This window comes from Otolemur garnettii, unplaced genomic scaffold, assembly GCF_000181295.1.
Source record: "Otolemur garnettii isolate 467f Iridium unplaced genomic scaffold, OtoGar3 scaffold00079, whole genome shotgun sequence".
Classification (NCBI taxonomy): domain Eukaryota; kingdom Metazoa; phylum Chordata; class Mammalia; order Primates; family Galagidae; genus Otolemur; species Otolemur garnettii.
This window is the reverse complement of record NW_003852474.1, coordinates 8,426,244-8,439,110: the sequence shown is the minus strand read 5'-3', so window position 1 is coordinate 8,439,110 and position 12,867 is coordinate 8,426,244. Positions and strand designations below refer to the sequence as shown.

The following is a 12,867-nucleotide window of genomic DNA, read 5'->3' as shown; positions in this document are numbered from 1 at the left end:
AATGTTCTTGAATATTTCCATAACAAAAAAAATCTTTTCTTTGAAATTTTGTCATATAATACAGTGGAGGTTTCTCCTATCTTTGGATAATGTTGGCCCCTTTATACTTATCATGTAATTTTCCTTTAAATATTAATTAATGGTACAAGTATAGAACACTTTTAATTAAGTATGGAAATACTTTCTTACATATTTCATTCCTGCTTCTGTCATGCCTGTCACCCTACATATTGTCTTCCACAAGTGTTAAGTACATATGACAAATAAAACTCAGTTCTTTGTCTGCTCTTTTAGGTGGATAGACTTAAATTAATGTTGTGATGACCTGGTACTAAGGTTATTTCATCACCTAACAAAGGTTAATATTCTAAATATATCGATATATTATTTAATATTAGCAAGGATAAATGTTTGCATGTTATTCTTTAAAATATTTGTAACAGGGCATCTTGTTCTACATTATTAATTTTTTTACCATTCTGTAATAACTGTCTTAAACTAGATGAGTAAAGCTGAAGGTTTTAAAAAATCAAACTAAAGTGAATATATAGTGTCAATTAACAGTAAAATATCAGAGTGCTAATGATTAAACAAAACCTCAATCAGGTTACTGTCCTAATTCACTTTAGTCATACTAAATAATGACTATATAAAATGAGAAACTGTCTACATCATATGCATACTATTAATGACAGGACTTTTTTTATTAAAATGGCAAGAATACAAATAGCTTATATCAGTAAAATACAGTAGCATTTAGGCTCTAATATCAACATTAAATCAAAGCCTCTGGACAAATAAGGTAAGAGATTTAGGATATGTGGGAAGAAAAAAAAGAAACATCACTCCACTTGTTATTCTAGATTACAGACAGCTGCCACAGGCAAAAATAAAATAAAATAAAATGGCAATTAAGTTGATTGTAGTACTTTAATGTTTTAAAGAAAAATTATTAAAAATACAGATTTTTAAGTACATTCTTGACAGATATATCTTCACCTACCTTTCTAAAAATAGTAGGAGTAAACACAATTGTAGAAAATGTATGTTAATTAGTCTTTGAGTGGTACAATACTATGGATTTAAAAATCTGAACACACTCCTACTTTCTGCTGCTTTGAAATCATATTATGGCATGGAATTTATGTCAGGTTGGTTCCAAAATGGAATATTGGGTACCAGGCCAGCATTGGTAAATTGTGCCCATTCTAGCACAACTTCTCCAGCCATGAAAGCATAAGAAAAAAATCGACCAACCAATTATTTGAGATCCAAGAAAGGAAAGGAAATCAGTTTTGTAAAAACACTTTTCCTTCTTTTTATAAGCTTCTTTATTTACTCCGGATAGTTAACATAACAGTGCTGAATAGTGAAGTAAGCAGATTTTACACTCACTATTACTGTATGGATAGAAAGAGCCATATGCATTTTTGTTTTTATAAGTCATCTCAGATCACTGCGATATGGCACGTGAAAACAGAGATTCACAGACACAAAGTCAATAAATACATTCAAGATTGTCAAGCATTCAAAAGATAAATGCAATCATATAGCAAAAAAATCGGTTTGTAACTTTGATCTTTCCCAAGGATGTGAGGAATCTTTTCACATGTCAGAAATCTCTATAGCAAAGATTCCTATAAGAAAGAAAAAATTATGCAAATTAATATTTTTTAACTCAACTATTTCAACATGTGTAACATATATCCTAGCATTACTTTATCAAAACTTAGGATTTTCCCCCGGTCTTTGGAAAAATAGATACAACCTATTTTTTTTATGGTAAATTTGTATAAACTGGTATATTCATACCATGGGATACTATTCAACAATAAAAAGGAATGAACTATTAATATATACCATTTGAATGGATCTTGTGGGCAACATGGTGAATGAAAAAAGTCAATCTCAAAAGGTTACATACTGTGTATGATTCCATCTACATGACATTCTCAAAATTACAGAATTATAGAGTTGGAGAAGAAATTAGTGTTTGCTAGGAGACAGGGATGGAGGACAGCAGGGCTATAAACTATAAAAGGGTATCACAAAGGGGAGTAAGTTCTTTTGTGCTGATAGAACAATTCAATATATTGATTCTTGTCACATGGTTTGTTTAAAAAATACTACATAAATATGTAAACGAATGAGTCTAAAAACTAGTGATATCTGAATAAGGCCGATAGACTAGTTCATCATATTGTGCCAGTGCCAATTTCCTGTAAGATATTGTCACTGCAGAAGTGGGGAAGGATAGGTGGGACTCTCTGTACTTTTTCTGTAACCACCTATGAGATTGCAACAATTGTTTTTAAAAATATCTGTGGTACATCCAGAGTTTTAACTACTCAACAGTTAAAAGGAATATCCAACAACTGCTAATATACGCAACAACCTAGATAAACCTTAAATATATTATGCTGAGTGAAAGGTGGCAACTAGAGGCTGCATGCTATATGATTCCATTTATATGACAACCTGGGAAAAGCAAAACTAAAGGGACAGGAAACAGAGCAGCAGTTAGAGGAAGAGGAAAGTAAATTCAATACATTGTTGTCTAAATAATAATAAGGGTCAGTCTAAGGACACAATCTAAAACTGACAATAGAAGATTAAGAATAAAGAGGACTAAAAAAAAAAGAATAAAGGGGACTAAGGTCATTGTTAAACGTTAAAAGTATTAATAGAAAGGTAACAAGGAAAATAAAATCTTCCTAAATTTATTAAAAGAAAATTTCTTTATCAAAAGAAATTTATTAAAAAGCAGACTAACCAAATGCAGAAACACTAGTAAAACATAATACAGACAGTAATCCTAACATTATATTACTGAGATGACATAACAGGCATATCAATAATGTGAAGGATTTTTTCAACTATTTAGAAAAGATTTTCAAAATGGCTCATAAAGCAAAACTAAAATCCATAGTATATAGAAGAGATATACTTAAAATACAATAATTCAAAAAAGCTAAAAGATATTTACCAGACAGATACAGTAAGAAAATGGGAATTGCAACTCTAATGCCAAAGCATAGTCAAGCAAAAATTAAAAAAATTTAAATGCATCAGAAATGAACACTTTATAAAAGCTACCATAAAGAATGACAGTTCAGAATACCTATGCAACAAGTAAAATAGCAAACCGTTGATTAAAGCAAATTTATAGGAGATGCAAGAAGAAATAAAAAATACTAATAACAGGAAACTTTAGACATCACTCTTAGTACAAAACAGGTCAAATGGACAAAAATTAAATAATGATACGAAAGAGCTACATAAAATCAAAAAGGTAAGTCTTTAGCTAAGTATTGAATACTACACTCTGATAAAAAACAATATATTTTTTCAAGTGTCTGTGAATCACTAACAAAAGAAAACATTGGTAAGTTTCATAAAACAGAAATATTATAGACAATATCCTCTAATCACAATGCAGTTACATTAGAAATTAAAAATGAAACAAAAACATAAACATGCCCTTTCAAATTAAAATTAAAAGAGTTTTCCATCAAATAATTTGAGTAAAACTGATAATTCAAAAAGAATTCCAAAATATCTGAAAATAATAAAAATATTATCTATTAGAATAGATATATTTAAAGCAGTAACCAGAGATAGATTTATAGCCCTAAAAAGCTACACAAATAAAAAAGAAAGAATGGCAAAAACTGAATTAAACTCCCAACTCAAAAAGCTAGACAAAAATCCAACAAATTGGGCAGTGCCTATGGCTCAGTGAGTAGGGCACTGGCCCCATATACCAAGAGTGGCAGGTTCAAACCAGGCCCCAGCCAAACTGCAACAACAACAAAAAAATACCCGGGTGTTGTGGCAGGCACCTGTAGTCCCAGCTAGTCGGGAGGCTGAGGCAAGAGAATCGTTTAAGCCCAAGTGCTGGAGGTTTCTGTGAGCTGGGATACCACAGCACTCAACTGAGGGCAATAAAGTGAAACTCTGTCTCTTAAAAAAAAAAAATCCAACAAATTAAAAGATAGCACAAGGAAGAAAACAATAAAAATAAAAATAAATTAATAACAGAAAGAAAAATAGTAGACAAAATTAATAAATTAAAATCCTAGTTCTTTGAAACAGCAAACAAAATAAACAAATCATTAGTTAATAAGGAAAAGCAAAGTGGGGGAGAGGAGAGAAGGACACATAGAAAAAAATGACAGTAGGGATACTATTGATACAGAGGAAATTAAAAAGCTCAAAAGATATTATATTGGTCACTTATATGCAAATAAATTTGAAAATGAAGATGAAATGAACTTTTTAGGAAAACAGAGGAAAAAGAGAAAGGTTAAAAAGACCAACTGCCAAAGAAGAAAGATAATGTTACAGTGAATTACCTTACAAAAAGAACCAAGGCTGTGTGGTTTCACAGGTGAATTCAACCAAATTTTTGGAGATCAGATAGTCCCAAACTAACCATAAATTGTTTCAAAGCATAGAGAATACAGTTCATGACATAAAAATAAGAAAAGAAATAAAACTTTGTTTTTGCAAATGACCTGACAATACAGCTCAAAAAGCTTACAGAATCAAAGATAAAACTTAATGAAATAATAAAAGAATTTAGCAAAGGTAACAGCATAGAAAATTAACATGCAAAAATCAATAGTATTTTTGAAGATATAATGAATAAGAAAAAATTCCACTGATAATAGCAACAAAAAATTGGGAATAAATTAATAAGAGATGCTCAAACTTATATAAAGAAAACTATAAGCCATTCCTTAAATGCGAATCTGAACAAATGAAGGCATTACTTCTTCTTGGTTTATGGCATTGTTTAGGCATTCTCAACATTATATAAGTTCTTCCCAAGTTTATAAATTTACAAATTCTAACAAAAATTCCAATGCTTTTTTAAAATAGAGTTAGACAAATTGACTTTAAAGTTCATTTGGAAAAATAAACTCACAAGAAAATATAAGTAAACACTTAAAAGGAAGAACACTCCATGGGCACATAGACAACTGTTGTGCTGGAGCTGGCTTATAGTTGATTGTAAATTTTCAAGAATTTTCTGATCTTGCAATTAAACCATTGGATCCTTTAATCTGGCCACAGTAAGAGTATTTACAACACAGAAATTGGCAAGTGCTACTGATCTGGCCTTTCCCTCTTCCCCTTTGGAGAGCCAAGTTTACTAGTACATCATTAGATTAGCCCTGCAAAACTAAAACTAAAAATACCATAAAGTCTCTATTATTAACAGATTGACAGAATAAAAACAGAAAATCCAGAAAAAGACTTGGATCACTGGGAAAATGAGTTTTTAATAAATTATCTTGAGAAAACTGGATTTGTCTGAAAAAAGAATAAGGTCCATTGCTCAAATCATACACACAATAAACTCTAATGGATCAGAAATCTAAATGTAAAAAGTAAAACTAAGTACTAAAATAAAACATTCATGAATTTTTCTATTATCTGGGTATTTTCTATGGAAAGAAAACTAGCCAGGTTTGGTGACTCAAGCCCATAATCCTAGCACCCTGGGAGCTAGCCTGAGCAAGAGTGAGCCCCTATCTCTACTAAAATAGAAAACTAGCTTGATGTCATGGTGGGCACCTGCAGTTCCAGCTACTTGGGAGGCTGAGGCAAGAGGATTGCTTGAGCCCAGGAGTTTGAGGTTGCTTTGAGCTATGATTGATGCCATGGCACTCAACCCTGGGGCAACAGAGTTAGACTCTGTCTCAAAAAAGACAGAAAAAAGAAAGAAAAGAAAACTAGATACATTAAAAGATTCAGACATTTGACTACATAAAAATAAAAACTTATACATATGGAAAAAACAGCACTGTAAAATTGAAAGACAAATGACAAAAATGGGAGAAAATATTTATAGCACATACAGGGTGGCCATAAAGTTCATATGCAATTTAAAATAATGTGCAGGCTGGGCATGGTGGTTCATACCTGTAATCCTAGCACGCTGGGAGGCCGAGGAGTGTGGATTGCTTGAGCTCATGAGTTCAAGATCAGCCTGAGCAAGAGTGAGACTCCGTCTCCACTAAAAATAGAAAAACTGAGGCAAGAGAATCACTTGAGCCCAAGAGTTGGAGGTTGCTGTCAGCTATAATGCCATGGCACTCTACCCGGGCGACAGCTTGAGACTCTGTCTCAAAAAAAAAAAAAAAAAAGGGAGGCATCTACGGCTCAAAGGAGTAGGGTACCATCCCCATATGCCGGAGGTGGCAGGTACAAACCCAACCCCAGCCAAAAACTGCATAAAAAAAAATAGTGTGCAATGTCAAATTGCACACAAAGTTTATGGCTATCCTGTATTACTGATAAAAGCATAAACTCTCAAATTTATTTTAAAAAATTTTAACAAACCAAAAGTTCATTAGAAAAGTAGACCAGAAGAAATGAACAGATAATTCAGAAAGAAAAATATAAAAATAGCCCTTAAACCTATGAAAAGACATTCAACTTCACTCATGATAAGAGAAATGCAAATTAAAACTACATTACAATACTAACTCTCACCTACCACACTGACAAATTCAAAAGCTTGACAGTATGTTCTGCTGGTAAGGCTGCAGAGAAACAGGTATTCTGACACATTGCTGGAGGGAATGCAAAAGTGAGGCAAATGTGGCACTAACAAAACTACATGGGCACTTACTCCTTGACCCAGCAATCCCACTTCTAGGAATTTATTCTGAAGATATTTCTTCAACAATATGAAGATATATATGCACAAGATTATTAATCGCAGCCTTGTTTGTAATCGTAAATTGTTGAAAAAATTTTTGAAACTATTTTAGATGCAGTCTGTGATCAAGCAAATGTGCAACTACATTGATGTTGTTGTGTAAATGTGTTGATGAACTTGGGTTCTCATTTTAGAAGAAAGAACGTGGCAAATACAGGATGGAATAAGGCAAGGAAGAAACCTGTGAGGATGGTTTGGAATTGGAGGTTCTGGTTCTCTTTTTAAATGCATCTGTGTGATGTGTAAGGCATGTGTAAGGCATGTATGTGTATGTGTAGTAAGAGAGAGGCGGCATATGGAAGAAGAGTATGAGGGCATGAGAGATAGCACGTGCGTATATAAAAAAAGGGGTAAAATTTTTTAAATAGTGAGTACGGGTATAGGGTGTGAAGATATTATTTGTATTATTTTTATTTTTATAACTTCTAGTAAAGTTGAAATTATTTCCAAATAAAAAGTTAAGGGGTTTATGGCATATAGAAATATATCTAAAATACTTTCCTCTGAAACATTAGCTTATCACTTTTCTTGAACAAATATATTTTATACTGCTATAATAACTAACATTTTATAAGAAAAGTACATGAAAGAAATGTTTGTAGAAAAAGAAAATTAGACTTTTAAAGTAAGATTTATATAAATATTAAAGATCTTTCCCTTTAGTATAATATTTACATAAAATTCTTTATCAAAATCTTTTATATTTTACATTCATATATTTGGCAATCATGCTTAAATATCACCATTAATGACAGATTGTTTATTGAGTTTCCTTATTCCCTCAAATATTGTACTCTATTGCTGTGTGGGCTGAAGAGAATGGATCTTTAAACTGACTTACTCTTCTAACGATCGATCTAGGCCTCGGTCAGGAGATCGATGGTGAGCACGATCTGGTGAATGACATTTTGCATTTTGTTTCATTGTGGAACACAAATGATAGGCATTACTTGAGTAATTTTGGCGGCGAAGTTCTTGTACAGCCCTCTCCCTAAACAAAATAGTGATGGTTTTATTTTTACATTCAGTGAAATTATTAAGTCTATCAATATCACAGAACTGTAGTTCAATTCATACTTTCAAATCAAACCTTCATGAAACAACTAAGACTTGTTACCTAAAAAGCAGTGCTTTCCAAGCTGAACAATGCATAAAAACAAACTTACCTTTCAAAGCGCTCTGTCCCTAGTTGTCTTTTGGTAATGTCCAAATCAGCTTCCAACTGTGTTACAACATTTCTGAACTGGGCCACATCTCTACTCTGGATGGCCCTGTGTAAAAAAAGGCAAGAGTGATAGCTGATTCAATTTAAAATATGTCTATAACTCTTATGATACATTAAACCATGTTGACAATAGTTTCTCAACTGGATCCAAGTCACGTTGTGATTTTTATAAACAGATTTATTTGTACATCTAAAATATGCTAGCTCAGTGCCTACAGCACAGTGGTTATGGCACTGGCCACATACACTGGAGCTGGTAGGTTTGAACCCAGCCTGGGCCAGCTAAACAACAATGACAACTGCAACAAAAAAATAGATGGGCGTTGTGGCACCTGTAGTCCCAGCTACTTGGGAAGCTGAGGCAAGAGAATTGCTTAAGCCCAAGAGTTGGAGGTTGCTATGAGCTGTGATGCCATGGCACTCTACCGAGGGTGAGATAATGAGACTCTGTCTCAAAAAAATAGGGCAGCATCCGTGGCTCAGTGAGTAGGGCACTGGCCCCATATACTGAGGGTTCAAACCCCGCCCCAGCCAAACTGCAACAAAAAAATAGCCAGGCATTGTGGCAGGCGCCTCTAGTCCCAGCTACTCGGGAGGCTGAGGCAAGAGGATCGCCTAAGCCTGGGAGTTGGAGGTTGCTGTGAGCTGTGTGATGCCACAGCACTCTACCAGGGGCAACGAAGTGAGACTCTGTCTCTACAAAAACATTAAAAATTTAAAAAAAAATGCTGATTTTAGATGCACTAAGTGTGTAAAGTAGCCTACTTGAAAAGCCTATGCAACTCTAGCCCCATTCAGTCAGTTAAATCTTCTCAGTTTCCCTATGTATATGTTAATATATTATCTATCTATATTATTTGCTGTAAATCATTTTTATAAAGGTATTTGAAGTATTGTATTAATGTAAAGTAATATGATCAAATAATTAACACTAGAATTCACTAGCACCATGATTATATGGTCTGTTTTATATGTATCAAGTTAGCCAAGTAAGTTCCTTTTATATACTTAGAATGAAATTTGATTTATATACTATTAAAAACATAAAAACTCTTCAATTTACAGATCTTCCTTAAGGCTTAACAATGCCTCAAAAACTCCGTGATAAGGCACAGTATCATAAGGAAGATAATGACAGATAAATGGTGCTTGCATAAAACATTTTAGCCTTTTTGCTTGATCTAGGACAGCATTATAGACTGATGACATGTAAACCTTAGAGACTAAGAACACAAATGTTTCTCATGCTCTTTTTTTTTTTTTTTGAGACAGAGTCTTACTTTGTTGCCCTCGGTAGAGCTGTGGCATCATAGCTCACAGCAACCTCCAACTCTTGGGTTTAAGTGATTTTCTTGCCTCAGCCTCCCAAGTACAGGCACCAGCCACAACGTCTAACTGTTTTTAGAGATGGGGTCTTGCTCTGGCTCAGGCTAGTCTGGAACCTGTGAGCTCAGGCAATCTGCCCAACTCAGCCTCCCAGAATGCTAGGATTACAGGTGTGAGCCACCATGCCTGACCTCATGCTAATTCTAAGTGAGAGTACTTACCGGCCAGTCTAAAATAGAGTACACCCTTTAAGATGGGAGTTTTTGCATACTTCACTAAGGTAGATTTCCACCTATCACCTTGAGAAAGTGATCCTGTAAAACCAGTTGAATATATCACAAAAGCTTAGCTACAGTAACTGAAAAGAATGACTCAGTCATAGTCCCAGCCCTGCAGCCTTTCCATAGTCGAGGACTCCTAGGAGTGGCTGATTGCCAAGACCATGATTCCTATTCTTCCCCAGGCCTGGGGCTCAGATATGAGGACAGAGTGGAGGCTAGATGAAAAGGGCTATAAAATGGGACAGGCAAAAACAGGGGCTAAAGGTCACTATCATTTTTTTTGTGAGAAGTGATCAAATTAATAATAAAACATTCACCATCAGGAAGGCATTTCCAACAACTGTACAGGAAAGCAAGGGTCTTCTAACAAAGTGCTAGTGGTGCTAGAAGTCCTAAAAAAAAAAAAAGAAGAAGAAGAAGAAAACGTCTGCAGCATTTTGTAAATGCAGGCTTTCTTCCAGGTATTCAGTATACACTCATAGCTATACAAGGAAATACTGCACGGCAAATGGAAAGACTAGGTTGCAACACCAGGAGCGTTCATGAATATAAAACAACTTCTGGTTTCAGCATGCTTAATTTTTTCTAATCTGGTTATGTTTTCTAAGGGCAATATTTTAGATCAGACATTCTATTATACCCAAAACTCAGCTGGAAACTTAAATTTAGAAAATAAAAAGATAATAGAAGTAAGTAATCTCATGCAAATCCCAATATTTTGGATCCACTGTTTAATAAATGGCAAATTATAGGAGTTAAATTCTAGTTTTAAAATTCTAATCTATAAATTTAAGAAATATGATTTTACGTTATTGTGTTTCTAACCAACTCACATTTTATTTTCTGCCAAACAAAGATGTTCTTTAAGAAGCTGAATTTCAGATTCTTTTTCTTGAAGTGCTATCTGAGACTGATATTCTTTGTCTCGATTGGCTACGAGCAAAGCTTCTAGATTTTGCATGGAGATTCTCTCATTTGTCATCTGACTCCTAAGGAGTTCTATTTCAGAACGAGCAGAATCTAACTCATTCTCCATCTGTGCAAAAATAGGAAGATATCTGTACTTATTCATTCACTTAATTGATACATTATCAGGGACTCATAAAATTTTTGTAGTATGTTATAAATTGACCACAACTTTTAGCTTGATTTGAAACTGTGTCCTCCTTCTTACCAAACACACACACCACCACACATATACATACAATATCACTTTCTTTGTCACTCTGATCGTATCAGAAAATTCATTAATTTAAGTAAAGGCTTATTAATTCAAAGCTGCAACCAATTTCCATTTCCAGATCTGATTTTTTAAATATACTTCTATAAGACTGACATAGTGATATCTATGACTACTGCTTTGTCCAGAGTTTGGTGAGTTACAAGCACTTTACCTCTCAGAATGTCATTGTACTGTCATTGCAGTACATTATAATGTCACTGCACATTCCCTCTTGCATAAACCTGTGGAAAGCTTCCTTTTTGAAGATTATGTTGAGTCTCAAATATGTTCTGTAAGCCAAATATTTCTTCAAAAGGAGGAAGAATAATCATTATTATTCAAAAAGTTATCCTTTATCTCATAATAATATTTCATAATAAATTCTTTATGCATTAAATCCCAGCACTTTGGGAGGCTGAGGCAGAGGATTGTGATATGTTGGAAAAAGCTTAGTTGGTCAGTTGGTGCTGAGCACTGGGATAAGAAAAGTACTTCTCTAGACCATGATTCAGATATAAAAGTTTAGACTTTATTTTACATTAGAAAGAGGAAAGGAAATGAGGGGAGGGAAGAGATGAGACAGAGAGCAAAGAGCTGGGAGTGAGAAACAGGAAGATGGGGGGAGGGAAGAACAAGATGGGGGGAGAGAGAGAGAGAGAAAGAAAGAGAGTGCACAAGAGAGAGCAAGTGACATAGCATGGCATTCCCAAAGTCCCAATGGGAATGCAGAATGCCCTCCTCGGGTCCAGTGGGTAGCTGAATTTAAGGTGGGGGACTGCTGGCAAGACAAAGAAAGCAGCCATAGAGAGTTTAGTTCTTACTGAAAAACTATGAGTTAATAATTTTTCTATTATTTCACTGTGAACACAACCATCTTTACAGATGGCTTAACCAGGAGTTCGAGAACAGCTTGGGCAACACAGTGAGACCCCATCTGTACAAAAAATAGAAAAATTAGACTCATGAGGTAGCATGTGCCTACAGTCCCAGCTACTTGGGAGGCTGAGCTAAGGGAATCATGTGAGCCCAGGAATTAGGGATGCAGTGAGCTATGATAATACCACTGTACTCTAGGCAACAGAGAGAGGCTCTGTCTCAAAAAATAAATAAAAGTTAAATGTGAAAAGGTAAGCTTAAAATTACAGTAAAAAAAACCCCAAAAACAGTAAGTAGCTTTTGCATCCTTGCTTTGAAGATGACAAATATGCAGGCACTGCACCCCACGTTTGCTCAAAGACAAAGCGATAAAGAAGTTCATCATTGGAGGCAAGGTGGGGTGGCTCATGCCTGTAATCCTAGCACTCTGAGAGGCCGGGTGGGTGGATAGCTTGAATTCAAGACCTGCCTAAGCAAAAGTGAGACCTCATCTCTACTAAAAATAGAAAAACTGAGGCAAAAGGATCGCTTGAGCCCAAGTGGGAGGTTGCTGTGAGCTATGACGCTACGGCACTCTACCCAGGACCACACCTTGAGACTGTCTCAAACAAACAAACAAACAAACAGTTCATCATTCAGAACATAGTGGGGGCTACAGCTCTGAGGGATATTTCTGAATCCAGTGTCTTCGACACCTGTGTGCCTATGTGTTTCCCAAGCTCTGTGTGAAACTACATTACTGTGTGAGTTGTGCTATTCACAGCAAGGTAGTCAGGAACTGTTCTGGGAAGCATGCAAGGACTGAGCATCTCTATTTAGACCTGGGGGTGCTACCCTACAACCTCCACCAAAGCCCATGTAAGGAGCTGAGTTCTTGAGAACTGAAGAAAAACTATCCTTCAGGAAAAAATAAAATGGAAATTATACCTTGAAAAAAAAAGTAAGTAAAACTGAAATTACTGGAAAGGGGAATATGTGGGTAAGTAGGTATAGGAAGAACTTTTTAAGCTAGACACAATGCAAAAATAAGTTTAACCACATAAAAAATATTTTGACAGTCAATATAAACATGAGCTAAATTTGAAAAGAAACAACCGGAAGAAAATAAACTCAATAAATAAAATAGTGGCTCGGTGCCTGTGGCTCAAGCGGCTAAGGCGCCAGCCACATACACCTAAGGTGGCGGGTTTGAATCCCCAGCCCG

The 12,867-nt window shown here is 34.9% G+C and overlaps 1 protein-coding gene across 2 annotated transcripts in view; it reads right to left on the bottom strand.

Moving 5' to 3' along the window:
- Nucleotides 1–1,601: 1,601 nt before the first annotated feature.
- Nucleotides 1,602–12,867, bottom strand: part of TSGA10 (testis specific 10) — an 89,804-nt gene continuing 78,538 nt past the window's right edge. For both annotated transcript variants that reach the window (XM_012807946.2, XM_023515773.1), the window contains 4 exons: nucleotides 10,399–10,601; nucleotides 7,900–8,004; nucleotides 7,575–7,724; nucleotides 1,602–1,637 (listed from right to left, as the gene is read on the bottom strand). In XM_012807946.2, coding sequence (XP_012663400.1) covers nucleotides 1,613–1,637; nucleotides 7,575–7,724; nucleotides 7,900–8,004; nucleotides 10,399–10,601 — 483 coding nt within the window. In that variant the 3' untranslated portion in view covers nucleotides 1,602–1,612. The remainder of the gene's footprint in view (nucleotides 1,638–7,574; nucleotides 7,725–7,899; nucleotides 8,005–10,398; nucleotides 10,602–12,867) is intronic.